We start from the raw sequence: 24,996 nt of genomic DNA on the forward strand, positions 1-24,996 counted from the left end.
ACCAGAAGCCGTGCAGACTTGAAATCCGCCACTGTAAAAAGGAAAGGACCAGACCACCTCTGCCTACACCCCAAGACTATGGAACCTCCTCCCTGTTATCACCAGACTGCTACAATTCAGAAAATAAAAGATCACCTCTTCAAGGAGTCTCTCCTCAAAACCTAGGCTGTACCCCTCTGCATCCTATCCCCCGCTGTATATCTGTTTTGTTACCTCTGAAAAGCGCTCCGTTCTGATCTGTAGTGGTGTATACCTCTAAAGCGCTCTGTTGCTTCTCAAAGCTAGGTCCGCACTCAAATACCATAATATAATAAAACCTTTACACGCTGCAAGAACTATTGTATGTTGTTGAAATGCGCAGCGTATTCCCAGCCTCATTGCGGGGAATATTAAAATCCCATGAATCTATAAGGGATGGACTTCTGGAGAAGAAGTGAACCAATTGTGTTCTGGGAGAAGCTGCAAATTCTGCAAATTCTGCAGGATAAGCTCTAATCTCTGGCCTCGTCTGGACAGAGGATTTCAATGCATTTGTTCAATGACGCAGGTGCACCAGGCGGCCATACAACTTTGGAGTAAGTCAGGCCTGCACAGGGCCACTTGTGTTATTCGTCCGTCATTGCAAAGAGGTTCCTGGCGTCTAGGCACTGTGGGGACATTTGTGGACATTTTCATTGCATAGATCAACCTTCTACATTTGCAACATTTTCTTCTTGATGAAAAAGCAAAGGCCAATGTGACAAATCTGGTGCTCAGTCTGGGGCTTGAGCTCCTGCAGTATATTAAGTCCTCTTCCCATGAAAGAAGTAAAAGCTACCATTGGATGTTAAGAAAATCTAACCAACAATGCAGATGCATCACGTGGTCTAGTCCTGGATCCCAAAGATGGCCTTTGGTTGCAGCAGTATAATACCTGCAGAGATTGAAGATGTGCCCTCTATCGCCTGAGGATTTCTAGATCAACTTCAGACTTGCCACCACTGGGGGGAAAAGGGAATGGGACAACAAAACAAACTTCCAGATTCCTGCACTATCCTCTGACTATCAGTGTTTTGCTAGGTCTCTGGACAGTTGAATTTACAAGAAACAAACATACATTAGAAAGCTTACCTGGAACTTTTCCTTATTTTCACATCCAGTAATAGAATATCCAGCCTTTACCTGGTTGCCTTCACTAAAAGCTGCTTGAAGGCATTAAACTGCTACTGAAACCATTTACAGTTTCTTCAGAAAATAAATCATGTACAGTGACTGTCTTTTTGGCATCTTCAACTGCACCCTTATTCTCTAGTTTTCACCAATACAGTTCACTGCGCTCCCACGCTGCGAAATTCCAAACCTTGGTTCACTGAAATGCTGTTCACCATGGACTGCGCCATTACATTCCAAAACCTTAGCGCTTACTTGAAGCTTTGTTAAGAAGTTGGGATTCAGCACCCTTTTCCAGAAGTGATGTCACACTGTTTAATACAGCGCATGTTCTTTTTGTCCAACAGTGGCTCACGCGCATCTCCATTAACCGTTACCGACTTTGCTGTTGAGCGGGGCATTAAACAAGCACTTTTTCGTCAAACAATTTCTTTTGAAAACTAATACAAGTTTTTTCATTTACATTGCTGAGTCTTTGGATCATGCTGCTTGTATCAGCAATTCTATATCTACAGATATGCACACAGAAAAACACAGTCTCAATACTCTAGCAATTTGATCACTTATCTCAGCTCTAGACGGCTGGAACACTTCTACTATAGTGTTCTGTAAGTCTTTCCTCAGGAGCTTAGATTGCTGTGACCTTCCTTGATAACTACCAGGGATGGAAGGCAGTTTAGGAACTGGTAAAGGTTCCAAGTAACCTCAATTTACTTATTTATATAGCTCTAAGGACAGGCCCGCAGGCATGAGAGCGCAAGCACAAAACAAACAAAACAGATGCCAGTTGAGTGACGGAGAAGAACAATATGACTTTTAAGAGAAATAAATGAAACAGATGCCTTTAGACCACGCTTGAAGCAATCAAAGGAGCAACATGCCATTAAATCTGGTGGGAGGGCACGCCAGCATTTCTGTGCTGCATAAGGAAAAGACCCCTGAGAAGAAATAGACACCTGTGTGTGATGGACAGCAAGCAAAAGGCGATTCTGGGAGGCAACCAGAAGCCAATGCAGGGTTTTTTCCTGACCTCAGAGATCTGATCACTCAACTGCCCGCACTGCAATATTTTGCACTGTCTGTAGTAGGCCAATTTCTCCTTTGCCAATGCAATACAGTAGACTTGAATAGTAGTCCAGTTTAGGGCAACTATGGCCCAGGCAATGGTAGCACAATTATTGTGGCTCAGAAAGGTCGTAACTCGGCGAATAGTTTCAGATAGTATGAAAATGAGGAGACAAGGATGCTCACATGCACGCCTTCATAATGACCTCCTGATCAAGGATTATACCCAGGGGCTTTACATTGGGAGGTGTAGCAATAGCATCCTGAAATTCACGAAACTCGGGACTGAGCTTTCTTAGACGGCTGCCGTGCCTATTATCATCAGCTCTGTTTTTGTATCATTAATTTGTTTCTAAGGTTAAGAACCTGGGCTGTGTCTGGCAAGATGATCTGGGCAGTGAATGCCAGGTTGGAGCAAAGGTCCAGGCAACGCATTATTTTTTGAGACACTTACGACAGGTACTCCCCTGTATCCCCAAGGAGGATCATGCTTCAGTGGTGGGTGCCCTGACCGATGCACACTTGGACTACTGCAACAGTCAGCTGACTGAAATTCCATCTAAACAAGTCCAGGGACTTCAAAAAGCTCAAAATGCAGCAATTAAGAGGCTCTTTAAGCTGGGCAAAACTGCCCATGTTTCTCAGTCTCGCCATGCTTTGCAATGGCTAGCGGTAGACTATCGCATCAGTTTTAAGGTTGCTCGTCTCATCTTTAAATGTGTGTCTGGGCTTTCCCCAGCATATTTGAGCGAATTGATCCAAACTATCAAACTACAAGATGTCTGCAATCCAGAGATTGTCATCTCCTGTCGACCCCCCCCTCCCCACTCAGTTTACACAAGAGGAGACAGAAGATTTGCTGTTTTGGTCCAAAACGTTGCTATTTGTTCCCAATTGAAATCAGGACCATTAAATCACTATATCACTTTCGTAGGGCCCTGAAGACATTTTTGTTCAGCTAGCTTCATTTTATACTCTTGTCCTTTGTTGCCTACCTTTCTGGGCTTGGTTTTGCTTTACATGAACATTTTGTTCCACCTGCGCCGCTATACGGTTTGGTCCGTCATGTGCGTGATACAAATGTAAAATACAAATACAAATTAAGGTCTAAGCCAAGCTCCACCATCCAATTCTGTATGAGAGAAAACACTGAGTTTACAGTTTGTGTCATTAGTATGATCACAGAGAGAGGTATAAGCGTAAATGGTGTATAACACCCCATGAACATCAAGCAGATCAAATAGAGGCAGCGTTAAGAGGTTGTATAATATGGGTACCAAGCAGGATCTCGGAGGGACTCCACAAGCCACAGGAAAATCCTCAGCCATAGACTCTCCAGAGAACAGCCTAGCGGAACGTTCTGACCGAATGATCTGACCCAGTTGGCTGCTGCTAGCGAAAAAGAGGCAGAATGTAAAAGCCTAGAGACCAGCAGCACATAGGCAACTAGATCAAATGCTGCAGACAGCTCCAAGAGCATAAGGAGGGCTGTGCCATCTTTCGCAAAAACCTGAAGAACGTTTGCCTTCAAAGCAAGCAGGGCCGATTCTGAGCTGTTAGCACTACAAAAACATGACTGCTGCTGGCCTAAGATGTTGCGACTAGTCACAAACTCCTGCATTTGCATGTAGGGATCCGATCCGTTTCTGTTGAAGATCCTGGGACACTGGTGATAGGCCTCCAATTTGCAGGGGCATTCGGATCAAGAGATAGTTTCTTAAGTAAGGGTGATGATATCCACGCCTGCTTAATGCATGGCAGAACAAAACTTTCCCTTGAAATATTATGAATTTTTTTATCAGTGGAATAAGCGGTGAGGCACAGGCCTTACCCATTGCATGGCACACATCTCCTTTACAGTGGGTAGATTTAAGTTGTTGTAAAATAAAAGCTCAGGTGCCGTAACCCTACAAAACTCAAAAGCAAGGACAGTATTCTCAGATTGGCGAATCAATGTTTGACCACGGCCCCTCACGTGCAGTAAATTTCCCAACAATGCCATCCTGGATTAGCTTGATCCTATTCACCATGCCATCCTGGATTAGCTTGATCCTATTCACCATGCCATCCTGGATTAGCTTGATTTTATTCCCCAGGCTATCCTGGATTAGCTTCATTTTATTCACCATGCCATCCTGGATTCGCTTGATTTTATTCACCAGGCCGTATTCACCAGGCCATCCTGGATTAGCTAGATTTTATTCACCAGGCCATCCTGGATTGGCTTGATTTTATTCACCATGCCATCCTGGATTAGGTTAGTTTTACTCACCATGCCATCCTGGATTAGCTTGATTTTATTCACCAGGCCATCCTGGATTAGCTTGATTTTATTCACCAGGCCATCCTGGATTAGCTTCACCAGCCCATCCTGGATTCGCTTGATTTTATTCACCATGCCATCCTGGATTAGCTTAGTTTTACTCACCATGCCATCCTGGATTAGCTTGATATTATTCACCATGCCATCCTGGATTAGTTTGATTTTATTCACCAGGCCATCCTGGATTAGCTTGATTGTATTCACCAGGCTTTATTCACCAGGCCATCCTGGATTAGCTTGATTTTATTCACCAGGCCATCCTGGATTAGCTAGATTTTATTCACCAGGCTATCCTGGATTAGCTTGATTTTATTCACCAGGCCATCCTGGATTAGCTAGATTTTATTCACCAGGCCATCCTGGATTAGTTTGATTTTATTCACCAGGCCATCCTGGATTAGCTAGATTTTATTTACCAGGCCATCCTGGATTAGCTAGATTTTATTTACCAGGCCATCCTGGATTAGCTTGATTTTATTCACCATGCCATCCTGGATTAGCTTCACCAGCCCATCCTGGATTAGCTAGATTTTATTCACCAGGCCATCCTGGATTAGCTAGATTTTATTCACCAGTCCATCCTGGATTAGCTTGATTTTATTCACCATGCCATCCTGGATTAGCTTCACCAGGCCATCCTGGATTAGCTTCACCAGCCCATCCTGGATAAACTAGATTTTATTCACCAGGCCATCCTGGATTAGCTAGATTTTATTCACCAGGCCATCCTGGATTAGCTTGATTCTATTCACCAGGTCATCCTGGATTATCTTCACCAGGCCATCCTGGATTAGCTTGATTTTATTCACCAGGCCATCCTGGATTAGCTTGATTTTATTCACCATGCCATCCTGGATTAGCTTCACCAGCCCATCCTGGATTAGCTAGATTTTATTCACCAGGCCATCCTGGATTAGCTAGATTTTATTCACCAGGCCATCCTGGATTAGCTTGATTTTATTCACCATGCCATCCTGGATTAGCTTCAGCAGGCCATCCTGGATTAGCTTCACCAGGCCATCCTGGATTAGCTAGATTTTATTCACCAGGCCATCCTGGATTAGCTTCAGCAGGCCATCCTGGATTAGCTTCACCAGGCCATCCTGGATTAGCTTGATTTTATTCACCATGCCATCCTGGATTAGCTTCACCAGGCCATCCTGGATTAGCTAGATTTTATTCACCAGGCCATCCTGGATTAGCTTGATTTTATTCACCAGGCCATCCTGAATGGCCTCTATCCCTAGTAGCTGATGGAACAGCTGGACAGGGGTCTTATAGCCCCCTCAGAATTTCAAAACCTTCTTTAGTATTTGAGCTACCGTTTTCTATCCTCTGATCATGAATCCGTTGTTTAGCTAAAATGATGGCGTATTTGTGAGCTTTAGCAGCAAGTCTCTATGTATTTCCGTTATCCTCAGAGTTTATTTTTTTTAATGTCTGAAGGGTTTTTCGTTTGGCAACCTTTAATTAATGGATTTCGGCTGAGTACTTAACTTAAGCCTAACAGAGCGGGTTCTAACTGGGGAAACTACATTCATAGCATTGAGCAGTATACTTTCTTATGCCTCGGCAAAATCAGCTACAAATGCATAAGAAGCCAAGCCGGTGAATTTTGTTTCTGAACGGGGCGCCATTAATTCAGCGGATAAGATGTGCCTATTTCTAGATGTGATAGTAATCCTTTCGGATTTACATTCTTTGTACTGTCAGGAATGCACGATATTAAGGTGGATTAGAATATGATCTGACCAAGGGCAAGGAATCAGCTCAACATTCAAGACCGGACACATTATGGCTCGTGGCCCAATCAAGTGTCCTGCCCTTTCAAGCTGTCCTTTAAGCAATCCACCTTGAGTAGAACCTTCACCTTTCTTGGGATGGGACTGTTCTATAATCCTAAAGGTCTTAAGTTAAGGAAAATAACCCTAAAACCTTAAATCACCAACATCCATAACCATACCCTGACTCAATCACCAAGTCCACAACAAGATGTCTTTCTCTTTTTCAGATTAACACAACACACCCTAAGCATTGCTCTCCTATTTCTAGGTGTTAGGGGAGTTTTCCTAAAGTCCACCTGGAAGTAAGACTCTAAAACTATCCCTTGGTATACAGGTCCCCAACTCATAGTAGAAGTCTGTACTACCCAACGGATTGGTAGAATGAATGGCAGAGCAGCCAGGCTTATCTTATCAGGAAGATGTGAACTGTCGGTAAGTCCAATGAACCCAGTCAATACATTGGCCCAAAGAACCTTTTACACACTGGAAGTTAGAATAAAATGTACCTTTATTTTATATTCACAGGGCAAGACTAACCAATACATTTAGAAAACGATAGCAACACTTTTCCTGGGCGACTGTTTCAATAGTAGCGGCTTGCACCCGCAATTGTTACAGTGGAATGACAGTTTCATGCATTTACAAATGTCACTCGGACAAAGAGGTTATTTAGTACCAGCAGCAGTAATTCACTTCTTAGCAACACCTTTCAAGGCTTCTAATGCTTTAGCAGTCCAATCCCCAACTAGTCAAGAGTTCATCAAAGTCAGTGTAAGTCTTATGCAGCAGCAGAAAAGGCAAAGTTTTTTGTTACTTCACAGAAAATGCTTTAGTAAGATAACACAATTACTAGGAACCTTACAAAGGACTCCCCGCAAAGAGCACACGATGTAAGCCTGGGCAATAGATATGGCTGGACACACAAACACCTGGTATCGCAGTCCAGTCACACTGGAGTGACTTTTCGGCATGAGGCAAGTTCTACCTTCAGTACCTCAGGGTGGTTGAAGAAAATGCAGCTGGATTCTTTCCTGTGCTTCAGCGACAGACCGGGTCTCTGAATGGGATGTCGCTCAGCAGTCACTAGAAAGGACCCACAGCAAGGATTTCTTCGTCTCCTATGTTGGTCTGCTTTTTTAGGGAACCTTTTTATCAGCTCCACAGCGGTTACCGCCCGATAGATCCACCTCGATTCTGCAGTCCTGCACTCTGGTGAGGTGACTTGGATGAGTGGGATTGTGTTTCTGGAGGTCCAACTTGAGGGCCTCAATGTTCTGGGAGGATTCGGTCACGCAAAGACGTGGCACTGCAATTGGGTGAGAGGTCCCCTGGTATTCGTGGTTTGCAGCCCCGGAATGTCACAGCACCTCAGGCGATGGCTCGATCCACAGTTAGTGTTAGGGCTGGTTCGTCCCACCAGCCAATGGGAAGGAGTCATCCACTTCGGAACTCCTCTGTCAATAAGAAAATGGGGGTAGGACAGCAGTGGTCGCTTCACTGTTACAGGAAGGGTCTGCAGCGTATCTAGTAGTCTTCAGCTTCAGATCTTCTGTTCCAGTGGTCGACTTGCCTTCTGCCTCAGGAACCTCAGCTTTTATACGGATTTCCCATTAATTCCCCTGCAAACACAACTTATATTTTACAGAAAGGGGCGGGTGGCTCTCCAATCAGGACAGCGAGCCCCACAGTGGGAACTGGTTCCATTCAGGCTCATCAGCAGACAAAACAGAGGAGTGTCAAACTCCTCCCCTGCTTCCTGTCCTCGCAGACACACTGAAGCCTAGGCAGGCTACACAGTGGGTGCCCGCCAAAGGCAAAACATACATTCAGGCCTGCCCCAGAACGGTAGAAGGGCTAACAAAGAAGAACCACACTAGAAATGGTGCCACCATGTTAGAACATAGGTGACCCTTTTGTGCATACCTGCAGCTGTGAATAAAGCCTGCGCTTGTAAAATGCACAAAAGTTGGAAAAGCACATCCAATGTCACCAGCCATAATCATAAGGTTGTCATGGTGACCAAAAAGCCATAGGAGAGGACAGAGGGGGAATGCTAGGTATACCCTTAGCACTAAATATAAGGTGGGTGTTCTAATCACTCATAAGCTAAAGTTTTAGGAAGGATACAAAGTACCTGTCTATCCTTAAGAACAGTATTTCTTAGGGAAAATGAAAGAATATAAAAAGGAGAACCCAAAGGGTTCCCAGCAACACTTCACATAGGGTGCTGTGTGCTGCAAAAGTGCAACACAGATGCCTTTAAGAGATATGAACATAAAGAACAGAGTTCCCATGGATAGAGCATGTAAGAACGAAGGGAAAAAGGCTCCCCTCATTCAGGAGAACAAGAAAAAGGTCCAGTAGTCCAGCAGAAAGTGCTGGGGGCATCACCAGGAAGGGGGATTAAGCATAAAACTGAAATCTCCCCAACACTAAGCAATGACCCAACAATCGTGAGGTGTGGGCCACTGGATCCCTTCCCCTAAAAGCGGCACAATCAATTAACGTGCAATTGCAAATAAGAACGTACATGACGCCTAGGTAAGTATTTGTTGTTTGTTTATTTATTTGGTAATATGCACCGAACCCTTGGGTAGCTGGGCGCAACAAGACAAGTAAACTTAAAACTTGGTTACAAAAAATACATTGGGTACATACATGCAGAAAATATACATTTACAGCCTCTTCCAGGTTACGATGAAGTGGTGTAAGCTGAGGGTTACATATTACAGTTGAGTAGTGCAATGGGTAGAGCAGAACAGGTATCAGGTAGCAGCTGCAGTCTAGGTGCGGAACAGTGCGAGTTAGGAGTTGATTTGTTCGTAGCCAGTTTAGTACTTTAGTATCTAAATTTAGGGTAGGGTTGTTCCATTCTGAGATCTTAGGGGAGTGCGTTCCAGGATTGCGCTGCTTTGACCGGGAAACTGGAGCCACCGGCTGTGGTTCGTTTGAATCCAGGGATCTCTAGAGTGTGGGCATTGGCAGATCTCATTGGGTGTGTACCGATTCTCCTATTAAGTCTTTGAGAGATATGGTTGTGCTAAATTGTTCAGGCACTTAGATGTGTTTGAGACTGTTTTAAGGAGGATCCTGTCGTTTATTTTTAACCAGTGGACAGCTCTTCTATATTTGGAGATGTGCTCTCTGCTGGGAATATTCAGGGCTGCATTTAGGGCATTGTTTTGCAGTCTTTGAATTTTGTCAGTGATGTATTTATTAGCACAAGAACAAGGCGTTACAATAATACAATCTGGACATTATAAGAGCATAGGCCATGGTAATGCAGCTAGTTTCGGAGAGAAAAGGTCTGCACGCTTGGATGATTTTGCAGGTGTAGGCTGTTGTGGATGCTAGTGAGTTAACTTGTTTCTTAAGGGTAAGTGTGGAGTCAAGGTAGAAGCCTAAAGTTTTAACAGCAGGCATCACCTTGATGGAGTTATTGTCAATATTGAAGGAGGCATAACACTAGGGCTACGTTTTTTAATGTTCGCCTCTGAGCCTAGGATCAGTATCTGTTTGTCATCATTCAGGCAGAGGCCGTGGGATGCCATCCATGCATGAATGAGGAGGTATATCTTGTTTACTAAGGCCGTGTCCTTGAGAAAGTTGCCTGAAAGAGGAATGAGGATCTGGGTGTCATCTGCATAATGTGTCCATAATTTAATTCTTTATACTTTGTACAGAAGATTATTCATCGACCCAAACACTTTTGGCATCAACTTACACTAAGTGTTCAGGTTTACTAGTCTTGTGAACTTTTAAATTCCACAGTAAACCTTCAAGAGGACCCAACATCAAGGATAAAGCAATACACTTACTGGTTTTCATTGCTCCAGACTTTCGTACCCGCTTAACTGGAGACCGTTCTTCTTCGGAGCTCATCAATTTTCTCTTCCCAGAGAACATGCTCATGGCACCTCTGGGGCTGTCGCTCGCTTTTCGCGTAGGGGTAGTGGCGGCTGCTAGGCTGCTGGTGCCGAGGTGACTACGCCGCTTCCGCTTTCCTTCCACTAGATTATCTAAAACCAGAGCAAAGACAGGTTGAAAATCCCACATATTCCACCTTACAACCGATTATGGAGTAGAACCTGTCTCGCGCCCTTGCACAGCTTCGGCTCACCAACTCCATCTCAGTGAAAGGCCCTCTGCCATGTCTTCAAATGCATCGCCTGTGTTTTTAAAGGACCATATGAATAGCACCCCAAATGTTGCTTTTATTTAGTCGTAATGTTCTATGGACCACCTATCACCAAGGCTTCAAGATGCATACCAATATTACATTTGTGTGATAAATTAAAACTACATTGGGCATGGTAATCTTAATTCCATCATACACTTGCATGGTCTTTTCCCAAATGATAACACATTAAAGATTGCTGCTCTGGTGGGTTTAGATGTAATGTCACTACACTGTCTACATCTGAAATGCACAGGCTCAATGTGCATCGAAGTCATGAACTCTGTTAAATAGGTTTCCATTTACTACTTCAGCATACACAAATATAGGCCTGTCTGGATCTTTGGCAGTCGATGTGTACTTAGGATATGTTTTTGTGAGAGCAAATGATCACTGGGCTTTTAAAGATTCTACCAGCTAGGTCCCACTGGCTTTGAGAGCTGGGAGGTTTTAAGCAGCAGAGAGTCATTGTAAAGCAAAGGCAATCCGATAACAGGGAGGAAGGAAAATGAACGTGAAAATATAAAGCTGAATAGTGGTGCTGCTGCACATTGTGAGCTTGGGCAAAAACACATACTGTGTGGAACAGGGAGCAATGACACCTCCTTCTGAATATCTGGTGACCAATCGGTATCAGTGGATTGAGGAAAGTGTAAAGGAACTTCTCTGACTGGTGCACTTTAAAGACGTTCCTCGGAGAGCCTAGTGCTCTATACAAGGAGGGGTGACCATCTGCATTAACAGTCTAACTGATCACAAATTGGTTTGGATGAGGTTCCTCAGATCCAAGAAGCTTGCAAGAGCTCCCCTCCATGACTAATATAAAAAGGTAACACATGCAGACTTGTCTGGATGTTGCTGAAGTGCAATCCGTGGACCACAACCAGAGCGAGGTTTAGCTTCTTTGAATACATCTTAATATCCCGTAAACTGTACCTCTAATGCTGGTGGCCCAGGGGAACTCAGGGCTTTCTCCCATTATTTGGCTTCTAGAGCACCCACATGTCTTTCTCAGTCACCCCTTCACTCATCCACGTTCTCGTACTCCGATTTCGGGAAGCCTCGCGCCTGCATCCCGATGACCTCAGAAACTCATTGTAACTAAGGCTAATGTGGGGGTTCTACTTGGCAGACCCGCTCTTCCTCGCCTGCCAGCTCTAGGCTTGGCAAACAAATGTAATAGTACTTTAAATCCTCCCTCCGGGACACTCTCCTGATCTTTGCAGGCATCTGCTCCCTTTCCAATGCTCCTACCCTCACCAACCCTATGCCCCTCCTATTTGAGCCCCTTTGGCCCCGCTAGATCAATTTTCTTTTCCCATCTGTACCCATTACCCACCTCCACTCCATAACCCAATTTCTATGGTTCTTCCTCTCATTGTCTCATGTCATTGTAAAGTGGGAAAATGTGATATTCTGAAAGCACCAAAAATAAAATTAAAAACCATGTTATAATGTGGAGATCAGACCTCTCGCTGTAGTGTTACTTCGATTAGGATTCTATGAAGGTGCTCTTACAATTGCAAGCAGAGACAGTAAGACACGGGTCTGCAACCTTTGTTTCTCCAGATGGTTTGGACTACAACTCCCATCACCCCTTACCAGCATAGTCAATGATGAAGGATCACAGTAGTCGTAGTCCAAAATATCTGGAGAGCCACAGGTTGCATACTCCTGGACTAGGAGAATGAAGAAGGGGTGCACCTTCCCCTGCATTGTTCAAACTATTTCATACGTATCATTTATTTGTGATCCTCCCGTTTGATACAAACTTGCAACAAACATCTCTTTGCAATAGATTGACCCAAGTCTACAAGGGAGTAGCACTATCATTACCTAGGCTTATGTCAGCTGGCTTGGTAAGGGGTGTTATAGGCTCATAGGGACCAAGACCAAACTGCTCCCGCAATTTATTGCCTTGGTCAAGCGAGAGGATGACGGCCATTCGCTTGTACCACTTCCTCTGCCCTTCCTTCTGGATGCAGTAGTAGAGCTCCCCAGACTCTTTCTTGTGTGCCTTCACAACACCTGCGATGGGAAACAAGGATGGGTCAAACACATGATACTTGGCAAGATAAGGAATGACATATGCTAGAGACAGTAAGCGCCCTCTTAGAGCCAGCATTGCCTCATATGGGCTAAAAGATGTACAGGGAGCATCACAGCAGCAGAATATCAAATCAAACGTTACCCCTCGACCGTCTATCATTCTGTCCTTTCATTAGAAATGGAAATTGGCCAAAGTAAAGACAAAGCATTCTTTAATATTTGCACTTAACTATATGTAATGCCGCACCCAGCCACTTGAACCCCACGAGTAGACTAGGCATCTTCCCAAATCATTGAAAAGCGTATTAATAAAGTGAACTTTCCAACATCAGTCCAACTTGCGGAACTCAAGCTGCCCAATAACATTCCAAAAGAGTAGCCTCCAGCCAAATGACTAAGCATCCATACAAGTACTGGAGAAGAAATGCACTCATGCAAACAAATCACTTTATTCCTCTGCAAATTGCACCACCCATATTGCTGTGTGTTAGGAGGGTTTACCTCAGCACAAGATTTAAGGTTTGAGAAAGGCCCACCCACCACAACACCAACAGAGCTTCCACATGCGTCCACCTGACTTCCCAGGTGGTAAATGTGACATCAGAAGTCAGGGCTAAACCATTAGGAAGGGAGCATTGTGATTAAAAGGCACAGTGCAACTCTTATAACAAATGGAAATGTCCACGCAATATCTATCAGCTCACATACCTATCTGCTTTGTCATGAAGTTAAATGGTAGTGCAGTTTACAGGTGGGTAACGTGCAATAGATTTCTTGCAGAGCCTCTGGTACATGACCCTACCAGATAGGGTCACAGGAGTAGTCCAAGATCCACAGGGGTTGCTGGGCACCCTTGGGTGACTAGTTGGAGGTTCAGTCCCTCTTGTTCATTCTAACTAGACTAAGGTATCTCATATGGTTCAATGCCCGTGGTACAAAAACAATAGGTTTGCCCTCACGGTTGTGGGAAAGTAACCGTGAGCTTTCAAACCTTTGAAAATAGTTGGTCTAGTCCAAGTTCACCAGCGGCAGAGCGACTCTCTGGTTTGGTGTTGGAGATTCTGGTGGTGAAAAAATGGACATCCACCCATGTAGATCAACCTTGTGGCAACTGCAGGTGATGCTGGGCGGTAGGGACTGGGCGTCCTGAAGCCGAGGCATGGTGCAGATGTCTGCTAATTGACATTGAAGGTCCAGTTGCCAGGAGGTGCAGGGGATGGCCTACTAGCTTGGGTCTGGTAAGAGTGGTATTCTTTAGGTTTAAAGTTGTTTTTTCACAATTGTTCTCCAGATCAATATTATCCGCCCTGGTGTCAACAAGTGAACCCTCGCCACGTCAGGCCAAACAAGGCCAAGAAACAAGGGCTTGTCTTTAAGCAGAGGGTCCCGGAGGCGTGTAACCCAGCTGTGCCCGTCGGGTCAGATGGAGGGAGCACGGATGCATTGTTCACAATGGTCTGGCTGTTTAAGGTGTTGACTTTTTCTAAATGGGTTTGGCACATTATGGGCGGACTATGGATTGGAATAGACAACCGCCAAAACAATCCACCTTTGTGTAGAGCTCCTTTCAGTTGCCTCTATGACTGCCCCGAAAGTGCCAGAAACTGAACCTTGCAACCTTCATCTATGCGGCAGGCAAAGTGGCGGCTAAACGTAAACGGACCTCCATTGCCTCAGGACACTAGAATGCACTGGATCCATCGCCGAATCTAAGTTTGCCCATCTCATCTTTCGTCTGCTACCCAGCAGAATCGCTATTGCACTTCTGCGTTCGTATCATTAGCTATTCCATCAAGGTACGAACAAAGCAGCTAGATTGATAAAACAACCGGTCATGATCGCTTTCAACATGGGGAAGGTGGGGTCACCTCCAGTTATTGCCAGCGTGCCACATCGGTAACAATATAATCCATGTGCCTCGATTGCGTTGCTTTTCTAAAAGTAGATGTCACTGCCCCATCTCCCATCTTTGTCGAATACACTGCTTTTGCATATCTGCAGGGTTGGCATGGAGTCAATAGGGATGGTCAGACTCTTCCGCCTGGCCCAGCAATGGCGGGCGCATCGCGGCACCAGAGCGAGGCTCTGGCCGCACGAATCAGCTGTTGACCTCCCCATTCATAATTATCCCCTCCGCCGGCAGGCGGGAACGCCGGCCTCTCAACAAAGGCCCGCACTAAGGCCCCTGTTTGCCCCCTGTTCGCCTCCGGAGCCTTGGAGCCAGTGTCTACTTGGACCTCTAATCCATTGTGATTAGAGGGGTTACCCTCAGTCTACACTATTGTGCTTTCTGGTATGTCTTCTGCTACTCCGCAATCACAAACATTTAAACTCGGTTTTTCTTCACCCTCGATAACTGTTTGCTACATACACTTATGCCTCCAACCCTGTTGCCTCTTTGCGTTACTGCCACCTCTCAATAGTACAGTCACTTTCTGCCCCTAATGTGGTATGTCTCATGACTGCTACTGGCTGTGCCCTTTGGTCGTTAACCAACCACTGCAATTGTGTTGTGCCTTATGGTCGTTAACTGACCACTGCAATTGTGTTGTGCCTTATGGTCATTAACTGACCACTGCAATTGTGTTGTGCCTTATGGTCGTTAACTGACCACTGCAATTGTGTTGTGCCTTATGGTCGTTAACTGACCACTGCAATTGTGTTGTGCCTTATGGTCGTTAACTGACAACTGCAATTGTGCTGTGCCTTATGGTCACTAACTGACCACTGCAATTGTGTTGTCCCTTATGGTCACTAACTGACCACTGCAATTGTGTCGTGCCTTATGGTCGCTAACTGACCACTGCAATTGTGTTGTGCCTTATGGTCGCTAACTGACCACTGCAAGTGTGTTGTGCCTTATGGTCGTTAACTGACCACTGCAACTGTGTTGTGCCCCTGGTCACTAACAGACTAGTGCTACTGTGTAAATGTTATATGGTCGCCCTCGCATTCCTTACCAGACTACGCGCGTTTAGACTCTACCAGGTCAACATGCCCCCCACCAACAGTCTAACTACTGCAAACTCACCACTGTACTCTTTCAGTACCCTACTTACCAGACTGCTGCCTACCCTTCTCATCCTTATACTGCACCCTGGCTGCACTGCACTATACCATACCACCACCTCTATCTACCACTCTTACTTGCATCATACCTCAACTATGCCATCCCACGCTCACCACACCAACCCTTATCTTAACAACCCAGCCCTCTGGATCCAGCACTTCGCCACCAGACCTTTACCTAACCTACCCTGCTCTATCTCCTTGAGAAATGCTAGACTTGGCTCGCGTCTCACCCACGCTTCCCATCATTTAGCTCACCGCATCAAACTGCCTCTCCCTCTGTCACCACCTACACTTTCACCTAATCTACCACCATCTTCCAACTCCCCTAACTTAAACAACATCAAAGGCGCGCTAATCAACGCCAGATCACTCCCGGCTCACGCCCTAGAAGTAGCTGACTTGATCCTCAACCTTGACCTCGACTTTATAGCAATCACTGAAACCTGGCTCCACCCAGCTTCAGGTCCTCTTCTCTCCCTCGCTATCCCTCCTGACTACAACATTATCAGACATGACCGTAATTCCATCCAATCTAAAGGAGGTGGCATCGCCATCATCCACAAAAACGCTCTGAACTTCCACCTCTCAGCCACACATCACTCCTCCACTCTGGAAGCACTGACAGCTAAACTAGCTCTCACACCCAACCATTCTATCACCTTTCATCTACTCTACCGGCCACCCGGCCCACTATCTACCTTCGCGGAGGACCTCTCCAACATCTTCACACACAACACCAAAGCTACCTCCCAGGTCATGATACTGGGGGATTTCAATTTAGGCCTCCACGACCCCAAGGACACCGCTGCTTCGTCTATTGACAACATCCTCACTAATGCTGGATTCACTCAGTTCCTAAACCAACCTACCCACAACAAGGGCAGAACCCTTGACTGGCTAGCCGCCCTCAACTGTCCCATCAACATCACCTCTAACCAACAGTGCGCCTGGACAGACCACAACTTAATTACATTCAATATTGAGTCCAAACCTATCAGCCTCCCTCACAACATTGCCCCGGCTATGGCCACCCGTAACAAACGCAACATTACCTGCGATAGACTCCTCCCCCTCCTCCTTCCAGCTCTTAATGTTCGGGATCCATCATGCTCTGACCCTACGGCCCTGGTCGACACTTTCAACCGGGCCATGCTTACAGCCTTAGACACCATTGCACCCTCAAAACTGAGAAAATCTAAACCTCGAGCCCACCTAAACTCCTGGTTTACACCCCATCTCAGAGCACTACGCAAAGAAAAACGAATTGCAGAATCCCACTGGAGAAGCAATCACTCTCTAGCTAACAAATCACGCGTACTCCTGGCCACCCTTAACTACAAGGAAGCTATATTCCAGGCAAAAAAAGACACATATAACAAACGCATCGAGCAAGCCAAATCTAACACCAAAGAATTGTTTAAAATCCTAAAAGAACTTGAAACTCCTGTTACCCCACCTGACACATGTACCAAAGATAGCACCTGGTGCTCCAAAATCCAAGAAGCTCTCCTAGGTAAGATTGCCACTCTCCAAATTAAAATCAACAACAAACAATCTAGCCTTCAATCCAACCCTCTACAGATCCCTATACCTACCATAAACCCCTCTATCACAGACTCTCTGACTCCTTTTAGCTTCTCTCCACTCTCCATTCTCGAAGTGGAAAAGATTATCACTAGCCTTAAACCGTCCAATTGTCAGGGTGACCTTTGTCCTGCACCTATTATTAAGGAAGCTGCTCACGACCTAGCACCTTTCATCACTACGCTCATCAACTCCTCCTTTAGCTCTGGGATTGTACCGGACAATCTTAAGGATGCATGGGTCATCCCGCTTCTGAAAAAACCTACCCTGGATCCCAGTATACCCACAAACTACAGACCAATTACCACTGTACCTTTTTTACTAAAAATCCTTGACCGCGCGGCCTACCTACAAATTCAGGAATACCTTGAATCAAATAAACTTCTGGGACTCAGGCAATCAGGCTTCCGGCCTCGCCATGGCACTGAGACCGCCCTTATTGACTTAAAAACGCAGATCGAAGATCTCAAAGACAAAGGCAAACTGGCGTTATTACTTCTCCTGGACCTCTCTGCTGCTTTTGATCTTGTCAATCACAAAATTCTCTGCCATCACCTCAAATCAGCCGCACACTTCTCAGAAAATGCCGCCACTTGGATCAGATCCTTCCTGGATAATAGATCTATGCGTGTGTTCTCCCCACTTGCGGCCGCACCACCCGCTCCGGTCTCTTGTGGTGTGCCTCAAGGGTCCTGTGTCTCGCCCACGTTATATAACGTGTCTACCAAACCCCTTTTTGATATTTTGGACCATTTGGGCGTCACGTATACCAATTACGCTGACGACACACAGATACTAATCCCCATCACAGGAGACTACACAACTGACTCCCTTGCCATCAACGCCATCTACCAGGTCATCCAAGCGTGGATGGCCCAGCACGGCCTCTGCCTAAATGATGAAAAGACAGAGCTCCTCATTCTTGGTTCACCACAAAAACTCACTAAACTTGACCCTGCCTTCAAGTCTCTCACCATTGATGGGAACACCATCCCGATTGCTAAGGACACGAAAACCCTAGGGATTTACATCGACTCAACCCTATCCTTGACTAGACAATCCAACGCAGTCTCATCTGCAGCAGCGCATACTTGCAAGCTCATCACCGCCTGTCGCCCGTTCCTAACCACTGCCAACTGCGTAACCTTGGCCAGGACCCTTGTACTATCCAAGGTCGACTACTGTAATGCCCTCTATCTAGGTACTAATCTCCGCAACTTAAACAAGCTACAAATTGTCCAAAACAATGCGATCAGAGCGGCCCTTAACATTCCTAGGCGCCAGCATATATCTGACACCAGGCGCAACCTGCACTGGCTCTCTATCCCACAGCGCATCTCCTTGAAGTCCTTGGCTCTCACACACAAATGCCTCCACAACCAAGCCCCTCGCTACCTGGCAAACAGATTCTCTTTCCACAATTCCACCAGACCTCGCAGAGCGGCCCAAGCCAACTGCCTTGACATCCCGCGTTTTAATCTCCAAAGATCTGGTGGAACCAGCTTCCCCATCCTGGCAGCCAAACTTTGGAACTCACTCCCCAATGACCTTAGAGCAGAACCTTCCTTCCTGAAATTCAAATACCTTACCAAAGCATGGCTATCCGCCCAAGACTGCTAACACCAGCTTACTGCCCTACTTGCACTTTGACCTACTCTGCATCCCTTATTAACTATCCTGTAAATCACTGCCTTATCGATATTCATTTGAATGTATATTTTGTAAATTTTGTAAATCTTCCTGTAATAATCTTGTAATACTCTGTCACATTGCCTTGTCATGCTTTCATCTTGTTGTAACTAAGTTAAGCGCCCGGTTGCCCCTGGGCCTGGTGCGCTATAGAAATAAATAAAATACTAAATACTAAAATGGTATGGCCACGCTTCATCTTCTTCCAGCTGCTCCACGATTACATGAGGGCGTCCATATTTAGCATTAATGCCACCTGTGAGCGACTGAGTTGGTACATGGTCTTAGAACCCACTGTTTCCAAGTCTCACCCTCGGCCTTAAATGCACCCTTAAATGCACATTAACTACTTTCAATGTCACTGAATGGTTCAGTGTGACAGTGACCCCCATTACAACCTTCCCAAGTGATGGGCATTTCAGATGCTCAGTTGAAATCCGGATTTTAAGACATTTGGGAATGTACTTATGGGATGTTTTATAGACCAAATCATTTGATATTGGGCAAGATTAAGCTAGTCATCTCGAGTAGCACAACCAGAATTGGAGGATTTTACCGATAACCTTAGTAAATGTTTATGATCTCAAACTCAGTGTATTCCAAACAACATTTGCCTTCAAGATCTGGAGAATTATGTAAGATTGAAACAAAGCTATTCGGTATTAGGGGAAAACACGGGCAGAAAAATGGTACTGCATGCATTAAAACAAAACATCCCAGTTGGTGAACTCCTACGCTGCAAAATAAAATGCAGGGTAGCAGAATAATATGTTGGGCATCAAAGAATGAAAGGATATTCACAGTTCACTTTGATCACAACATTTCCATGATTCACAATAGTAGAAAATAAACCAGACAGCTCTGCTGACCATAACACAACTCGTTTCTGACCCTTTCCAATCAACGTAGCCAGCTGGCTTTCACAAGTGCAGAAATTGCAGCCTCTGCTATCTGATAACAAATAAAAGTATATCCTTTCAGTATGGAACATTATTTAGTAATTAATTTAGTAAAGTTCAACGCTCCATTATTAATGCCAGAGTCAAGGCTTCATTATAAGTTTGGTGGGCACAGTAAAAACCACTTTGGTTAACACCTTTTTGTGGCTTCTAAAATCATAAGCCACACGCCGTTACAATGGATTTCCTTTTTGAGAGAAATTCTCTCCACCTGCGAGTCCCCAGCATGTTTTGATGGACTCTGTCAAGAGCCTTAAAGGGCATGAATGTAAAGAATCAAATGGGATCCATGTCATGAACCTTAATGCAAGGTTTAGGTTCCAAACGGGTACATTACATGGAATTGGAGGGTATACATTAGTAAGTCCCTTTAAGAATTGTACAATCAAGGGGATTTTAAAATAACAATCCTCTTCCGAGGTGCACTTGAAAATGGAAAGTGCTACTAGGTATCCCTTAATGGTTCCAATCTGGAGCCCCAGATTGGCCAAGTGTAATAAAAAAGAGAGCACCATGGCTGCGTCACATTGGAATGAATCCACATTCTTATCCTTGCACCAGTTGCTGAACTTATTCCAACGGCAAAACGATTTAGTTGCTGGCCTTCTGGTCGAAAGCAAAATCTCCATTACGTCATCCGGGAGGTCCCAATCCTTATATCTCAACCTCTCAGAAGCCAAGCGTGAAGGCTGAGTGTCTTGACCTCTGGATGGAGAACTCGACCTTCCTCTTGCGAGAGAAGATCCTCTCTTTGTGTAAGACGTATTGGAGGGCAGATAGACATGTTCATAAGGTCTGGGTTCCACGTCCTCCTAGCCCAATCTGGGGCAATTAGGATCATTTGTTTCGCAACCTCCTGATCACATGAGGAATGAAGAGGACTGGAGGAAACTCATACAGCAGTGGAACTTCCCAGTACACCACAAACACGTCTCCAAGAGCTCCTCTTGGAGGACATTTCCTGTTTCCTGGAGCAGTACTGTCCGCACTTCCGGTTGACACCAGTCGCGAACAAATCCGCTCGAGTGTTTCCCCAAAAGGGTGAAGATCTCTTGAAGGACTTCCTGAGCTAGTTCTCACTCATGGGAGACTGCGCTTTGCCTGCTCAGAGTGTCCGTCGCCGGCTAGGTGAACTGCCGACAGAGAGATTCCTTCTTGTATTGCCCAGGACCAGAGCTGAATTGCCTCTCTGCACAGTGGAAGTGACCCTATGCCTTCTCTCTTGTTGTGGTAATACATGGCCACTGTGTTGTCCGTCATTATCAGGACATTCTTTCCCCGCACAGAGGGCAGAGAGGCCTTCAGAACTAGCCATATTGCCCTCAGCTCCAAAAAGTTGATGTGTAGTTTGGACTTCGATGCAGACCAACGACCGCTGATAGTTTGTTGATGTGGGTTCCCTACCCCATGAGTGAGGCGTCCATCACTACCGTTCTCTCCAGCTATGGTTGCCAAAAAGATTTGCCTTGAGAATATTGTCTTTGCAAGCCCACCACAGAAGGTCCTAAGCAACTCTGCTCAGAACTTGCAGTTGGTCCGACATACTGCCTGAGAATTAGGACCACTGTGTCCCGAGAGCCCATTGAAGGGATCTCATTCTCAAGTGAGCCTCTGGCACCAGGAAAATGCAGGATGCCATGAGACCGAGCAACCTCAAAAAATCAAAGGCCGGAAGATGCAGGGCATTCTGGAACTTTGTTACTATCTGCAGAATATGTTGAGCTCTCCCCGCGGAAGGTGAGGCTTTCCCTGAGGAAGTATCCAGGACTGCTCCAATAAATTGGACTCTTTGGAATGGTATCACATGGGACTTCTTGTAATTGAGGGAGAAGCGCAGTCTGTGAAGGGAGTGGGAGGTGATATTAAGATGTTCCCCGGCTTGCTCAGGTGAACAAGCCTAATCAGCCAATCGTCCAGATAGGAGTAGAAATGAATCCCCCCTCTCCGGAGACTTGCTACCAACGCTGCCATTAACTTGCTGAAATCCCTTGGGGTGGAGGTCAGCCCGAATGGTCGAACTCGAAACTGAAAATGAGAACTGCCAACTGTGAACCTCAGGTACTTTCTGTGCTCGAGATGAATTGGCACATGAAAGTAAGCATCCTGAAGGTCCAATGATGATACCAACCAGTCTTGGAGTTGGAAAGCCTGAAGGATCTGAGAAAGGGTAACCATTTTGAACTCGTCCTTCCTGAGGAACTTTTTTCAAGTTTCTGAAGTCGAAGATGGGTCGCAATCCTCTGTCCTTCTTGGGAATCAGAAAATAAGGGGAATACCAACTCTTGTTCCTCTCCGCTATAGGTACATGTTTGATTGCAACTTTCTCTAGCAGTGTTAACATTTACTGCACAAGGAGCAGATCCGGAATTTTGACAGAGTTGTATCCCGGTGGATGATCTTGAGGCCTTTTCTTTTTTTTTAAAGGAAGGCAGTAACCCTTGTCTACCATTTCCTGTGCCAAAGCATCTGAAGTAATGCCCCGCCATTCGTTCAGATACTGAGAAATTCTGGCTCCCGCCGGAGTCTTGTGGGTCAAGGCCTCAGAGTGGCTTAGAGGCGGCGCAGCAGCGGCTATGGGTAAGCCTGCCGTTGCTGGGGCCGATTTAGCACCCCTTCCTTGTCCACTACGAGGAAATCTTCTTTGGCCCCGTTGTCCGGCTTGTCCTCTTCCAATTGAGCAATAGAAACGAAAAAAAAACCTACGCCCTCCACGAAGAGGAGCCTGAATAGGGTTGTTGAGGTTGTCTAATGAGGGCACTAAGGTATTTAGCTGACGCTTTCGAGGTCTGCAGCTTCTCCAAACGCTCATCTGCCTTGCTGCCAAACAACCTCGAGCCGTCAAAGGGCATGTTAAGCAGTGTAACCTGAACGTCCGGTGCAAACCCCACTTCAACCACACACATCTGTGTAGTACTGTGCAAGCAGTCATGGATATGCTGATGCTGACAGCAGTCTCCAACCCTAACTGGAGAAATTCACCCACTGCCTCCTTATCTTTAACTATCACCAGAAAGCTGTCTCTTCCTTCGCCTTCCGGGATATAATCAGCCACCATGGCAACACAGTCCCACAGGGTAAAAGTGAATCTGGATAGAGTGCAAGTCACATTGGTAGATTTTAAAGCCATATTGCCTGGTGTGAAAACTTTCCGGGAACAGGCATCTACCCTTTTGTCATCCCCATCAGGGGCATAGAGGGATAAGCCGATTGCCTGGTTGACATAGCTGACTGAACTACCAAGCTATCAGGAGTGGGATGCTTGGTCAGGTATTCTGGATCACTGCTGGAAGGCCTGTACCTTCCTTGCAAAGTTCCTTGTTAACCGCTGGCCCGGCTTCCGGAGTCTGCCAATTAGCAGTGGCTTTCCTCTGTAGGGCCATGTAGAAAGGCAAAATTGGGTCCTTCTGAGGACCCTGCTCCAAGATGTCGGTCATGTCATCTCGTTCATATACAGAAGAAGGCCTGCTCCATCCCATAAACTCAGTAACTTTACTCATGTGCTTTATATAGGACAAATCTGCATGCTCAGAGTTATCAGGCCTGCCAAATTCAAGTTCAGGCAAGGTGCCCAAACCACTAGCCGACTGGAGAATGTCATACAAGTCTCTCGTTTTTGACTCATCAGAAATTAGCTCTTCTGGCACATTCAAGGTGCCAAACTGTAAAGCAAAGGGAGGGGAATCCTCCTCAGAGGGTTGTTCCTTCTCATAAATCGAAGACAGACTTTAGGGACAGGTCTGTAAACCTTGTCTGTATGCCAAGAGGCTTCGACAAAGTCGAAGTAGTCGTCGACGGTGTCGAAGACGGCTTAGAAAATGACACCAGTTTACTCGGCGCTGCCTTCGACTTTGGCGTCGACAGTAACTCCGACAGAGTCAACAAAGTCATCAAGGTCTTCGACGCTTTATGCTTCTTTGGTGGAATGAAAGAAGGAGTCAGCCCCCGGCTCGTCGACACTCTCGACGACTTCTCATAGTGTCGAGAAACTTTCTCGATGTAATGCCAGCTGTGTGCACAGCTTTGAAGTTGTAACCTTCAACTTCCCTTTGTCGTCCTTCGGAGCGACTGGGGCATGGCTTGTGAACGTTTCTTTCTGGGGTGTCCAGCCCGCATTCTCGAAAATACGCATCATCTACGACCGAAATGCGTCCCACTTTGCCGGGGAATCTGACTTCGTCGGGCGTCTAATTACCTCTGTAGAGGAATCACTTGAAGATTAAGGAGACCTATGACGTCTCTTCTTCATCTTCTTTGAGGAAGACGAAGATTGCCGCGATCAACTCCTCGATTGGGACCTCTTCAATTTTTTACACCGGGAAGAGTCTCTGGACTCGCCTGAATTTTTCTCTCTCTTCGAAGAAGACTTCAAAGCTAACCTCCCCACCGCCAGTTTACCTCTACGCTGCCGGAGAGCTTTTTCTGTCATGGCCTGACAGAACACACAGTCGTCGGTACGGTGCCCAGAGCCCAGCCACCACAGGCAGACGCAGTGAGGATCCATGATAGACATTTTCGATCCACAGTCGTGGCATCTTTTAAAGCCCGACTTTGGTGTCGAAGGAGTAAATTGAGAAGACATTTTTCTTACGAAAAACTGAAGCGCGCTGTAATTACTCGAATCGTAAGTTCGGAGAAACGGAACTGAAGCCAACGGGCGCTGCATGGGCTATTTATGGTGACGATGACTATCGACCGAGGCCCTCGAGGGACATCGACGCAACGACACTGCATACAACACCCTCTGTCGAAAAAAAATTCAAAGCTGGAGTGACATATCATAAGATAAGGAATACGTGGAGGACATAATCCATTTGAAATAGTGTACTGTGTGCATGCAAAGAATTGAGATGGCAAGTGCCTTTTTATTTCTTGCAACTTGAGAAATGTGTAACCCCCGCCCCACGTCTACCAGATGGGTACTAGCCCTTACAGGGTTTCATTTACTACAGTTAGACTGATGTAGTCTGCCCACCATACACCCAACTCTTAAACAACCATAAACGTATGTGAGGTAATGACCATTGGCCATTTGAAAACCTTTAGCAAAACCGTTCTGTGATTTGTTACAAACATTTCACTTAGCCAGTAAGGCTTTGTTTTCTGTACCCTGCCCATGACTTGTTTTTGTTAATGGTTATATATACA

At 45.7% G+C, this 24,996-nt stretch overlaps 1 protein-coding gene across 5 annotated transcripts in view; it reads right to left on the minus strand.

Annotated features, from left to right (window-relative positions):
• TP53BP1 (tumor protein p53 binding protein 1) overlaps window positions 1–24,996 on the minus strand; it is a 429,855-nt gene that overhangs the window by 33,895 nt on the left and 370,964 nt on the right. For all 5 annotated transcript variants that reach the window (XM_069625154.1, XM_069625150.1, XM_069625153.1 and 2 more), the window contains 2 exons: window positions 12,335–12,526; window positions 10,140–10,340 (listed from right to left, as the gene is read on the minus strand). In XM_069625154.1, the coding sequence (XP_069481255.1) occupies window positions 10,140–10,340; window positions 12,335–12,526 (393 nt within the window). The remainder of the gene's footprint in view (window positions 1–10,139; window positions 10,341–12,334; window positions 12,527–24,996) is intronic.

The sequence above is a fragment of the Ambystoma mexicanum genome, chromosome 11, assembly GCF_040938575.1.
Source record: "Ambystoma mexicanum isolate Mex_15411 chromosome 11, UKY_AmexF1_1, whole genome shotgun sequence".
NCBI lineage: Eukaryota > Metazoa > Chordata > Amphibia > Caudata > Ambystomatidae > Ambystoma > Ambystoma mexicanum.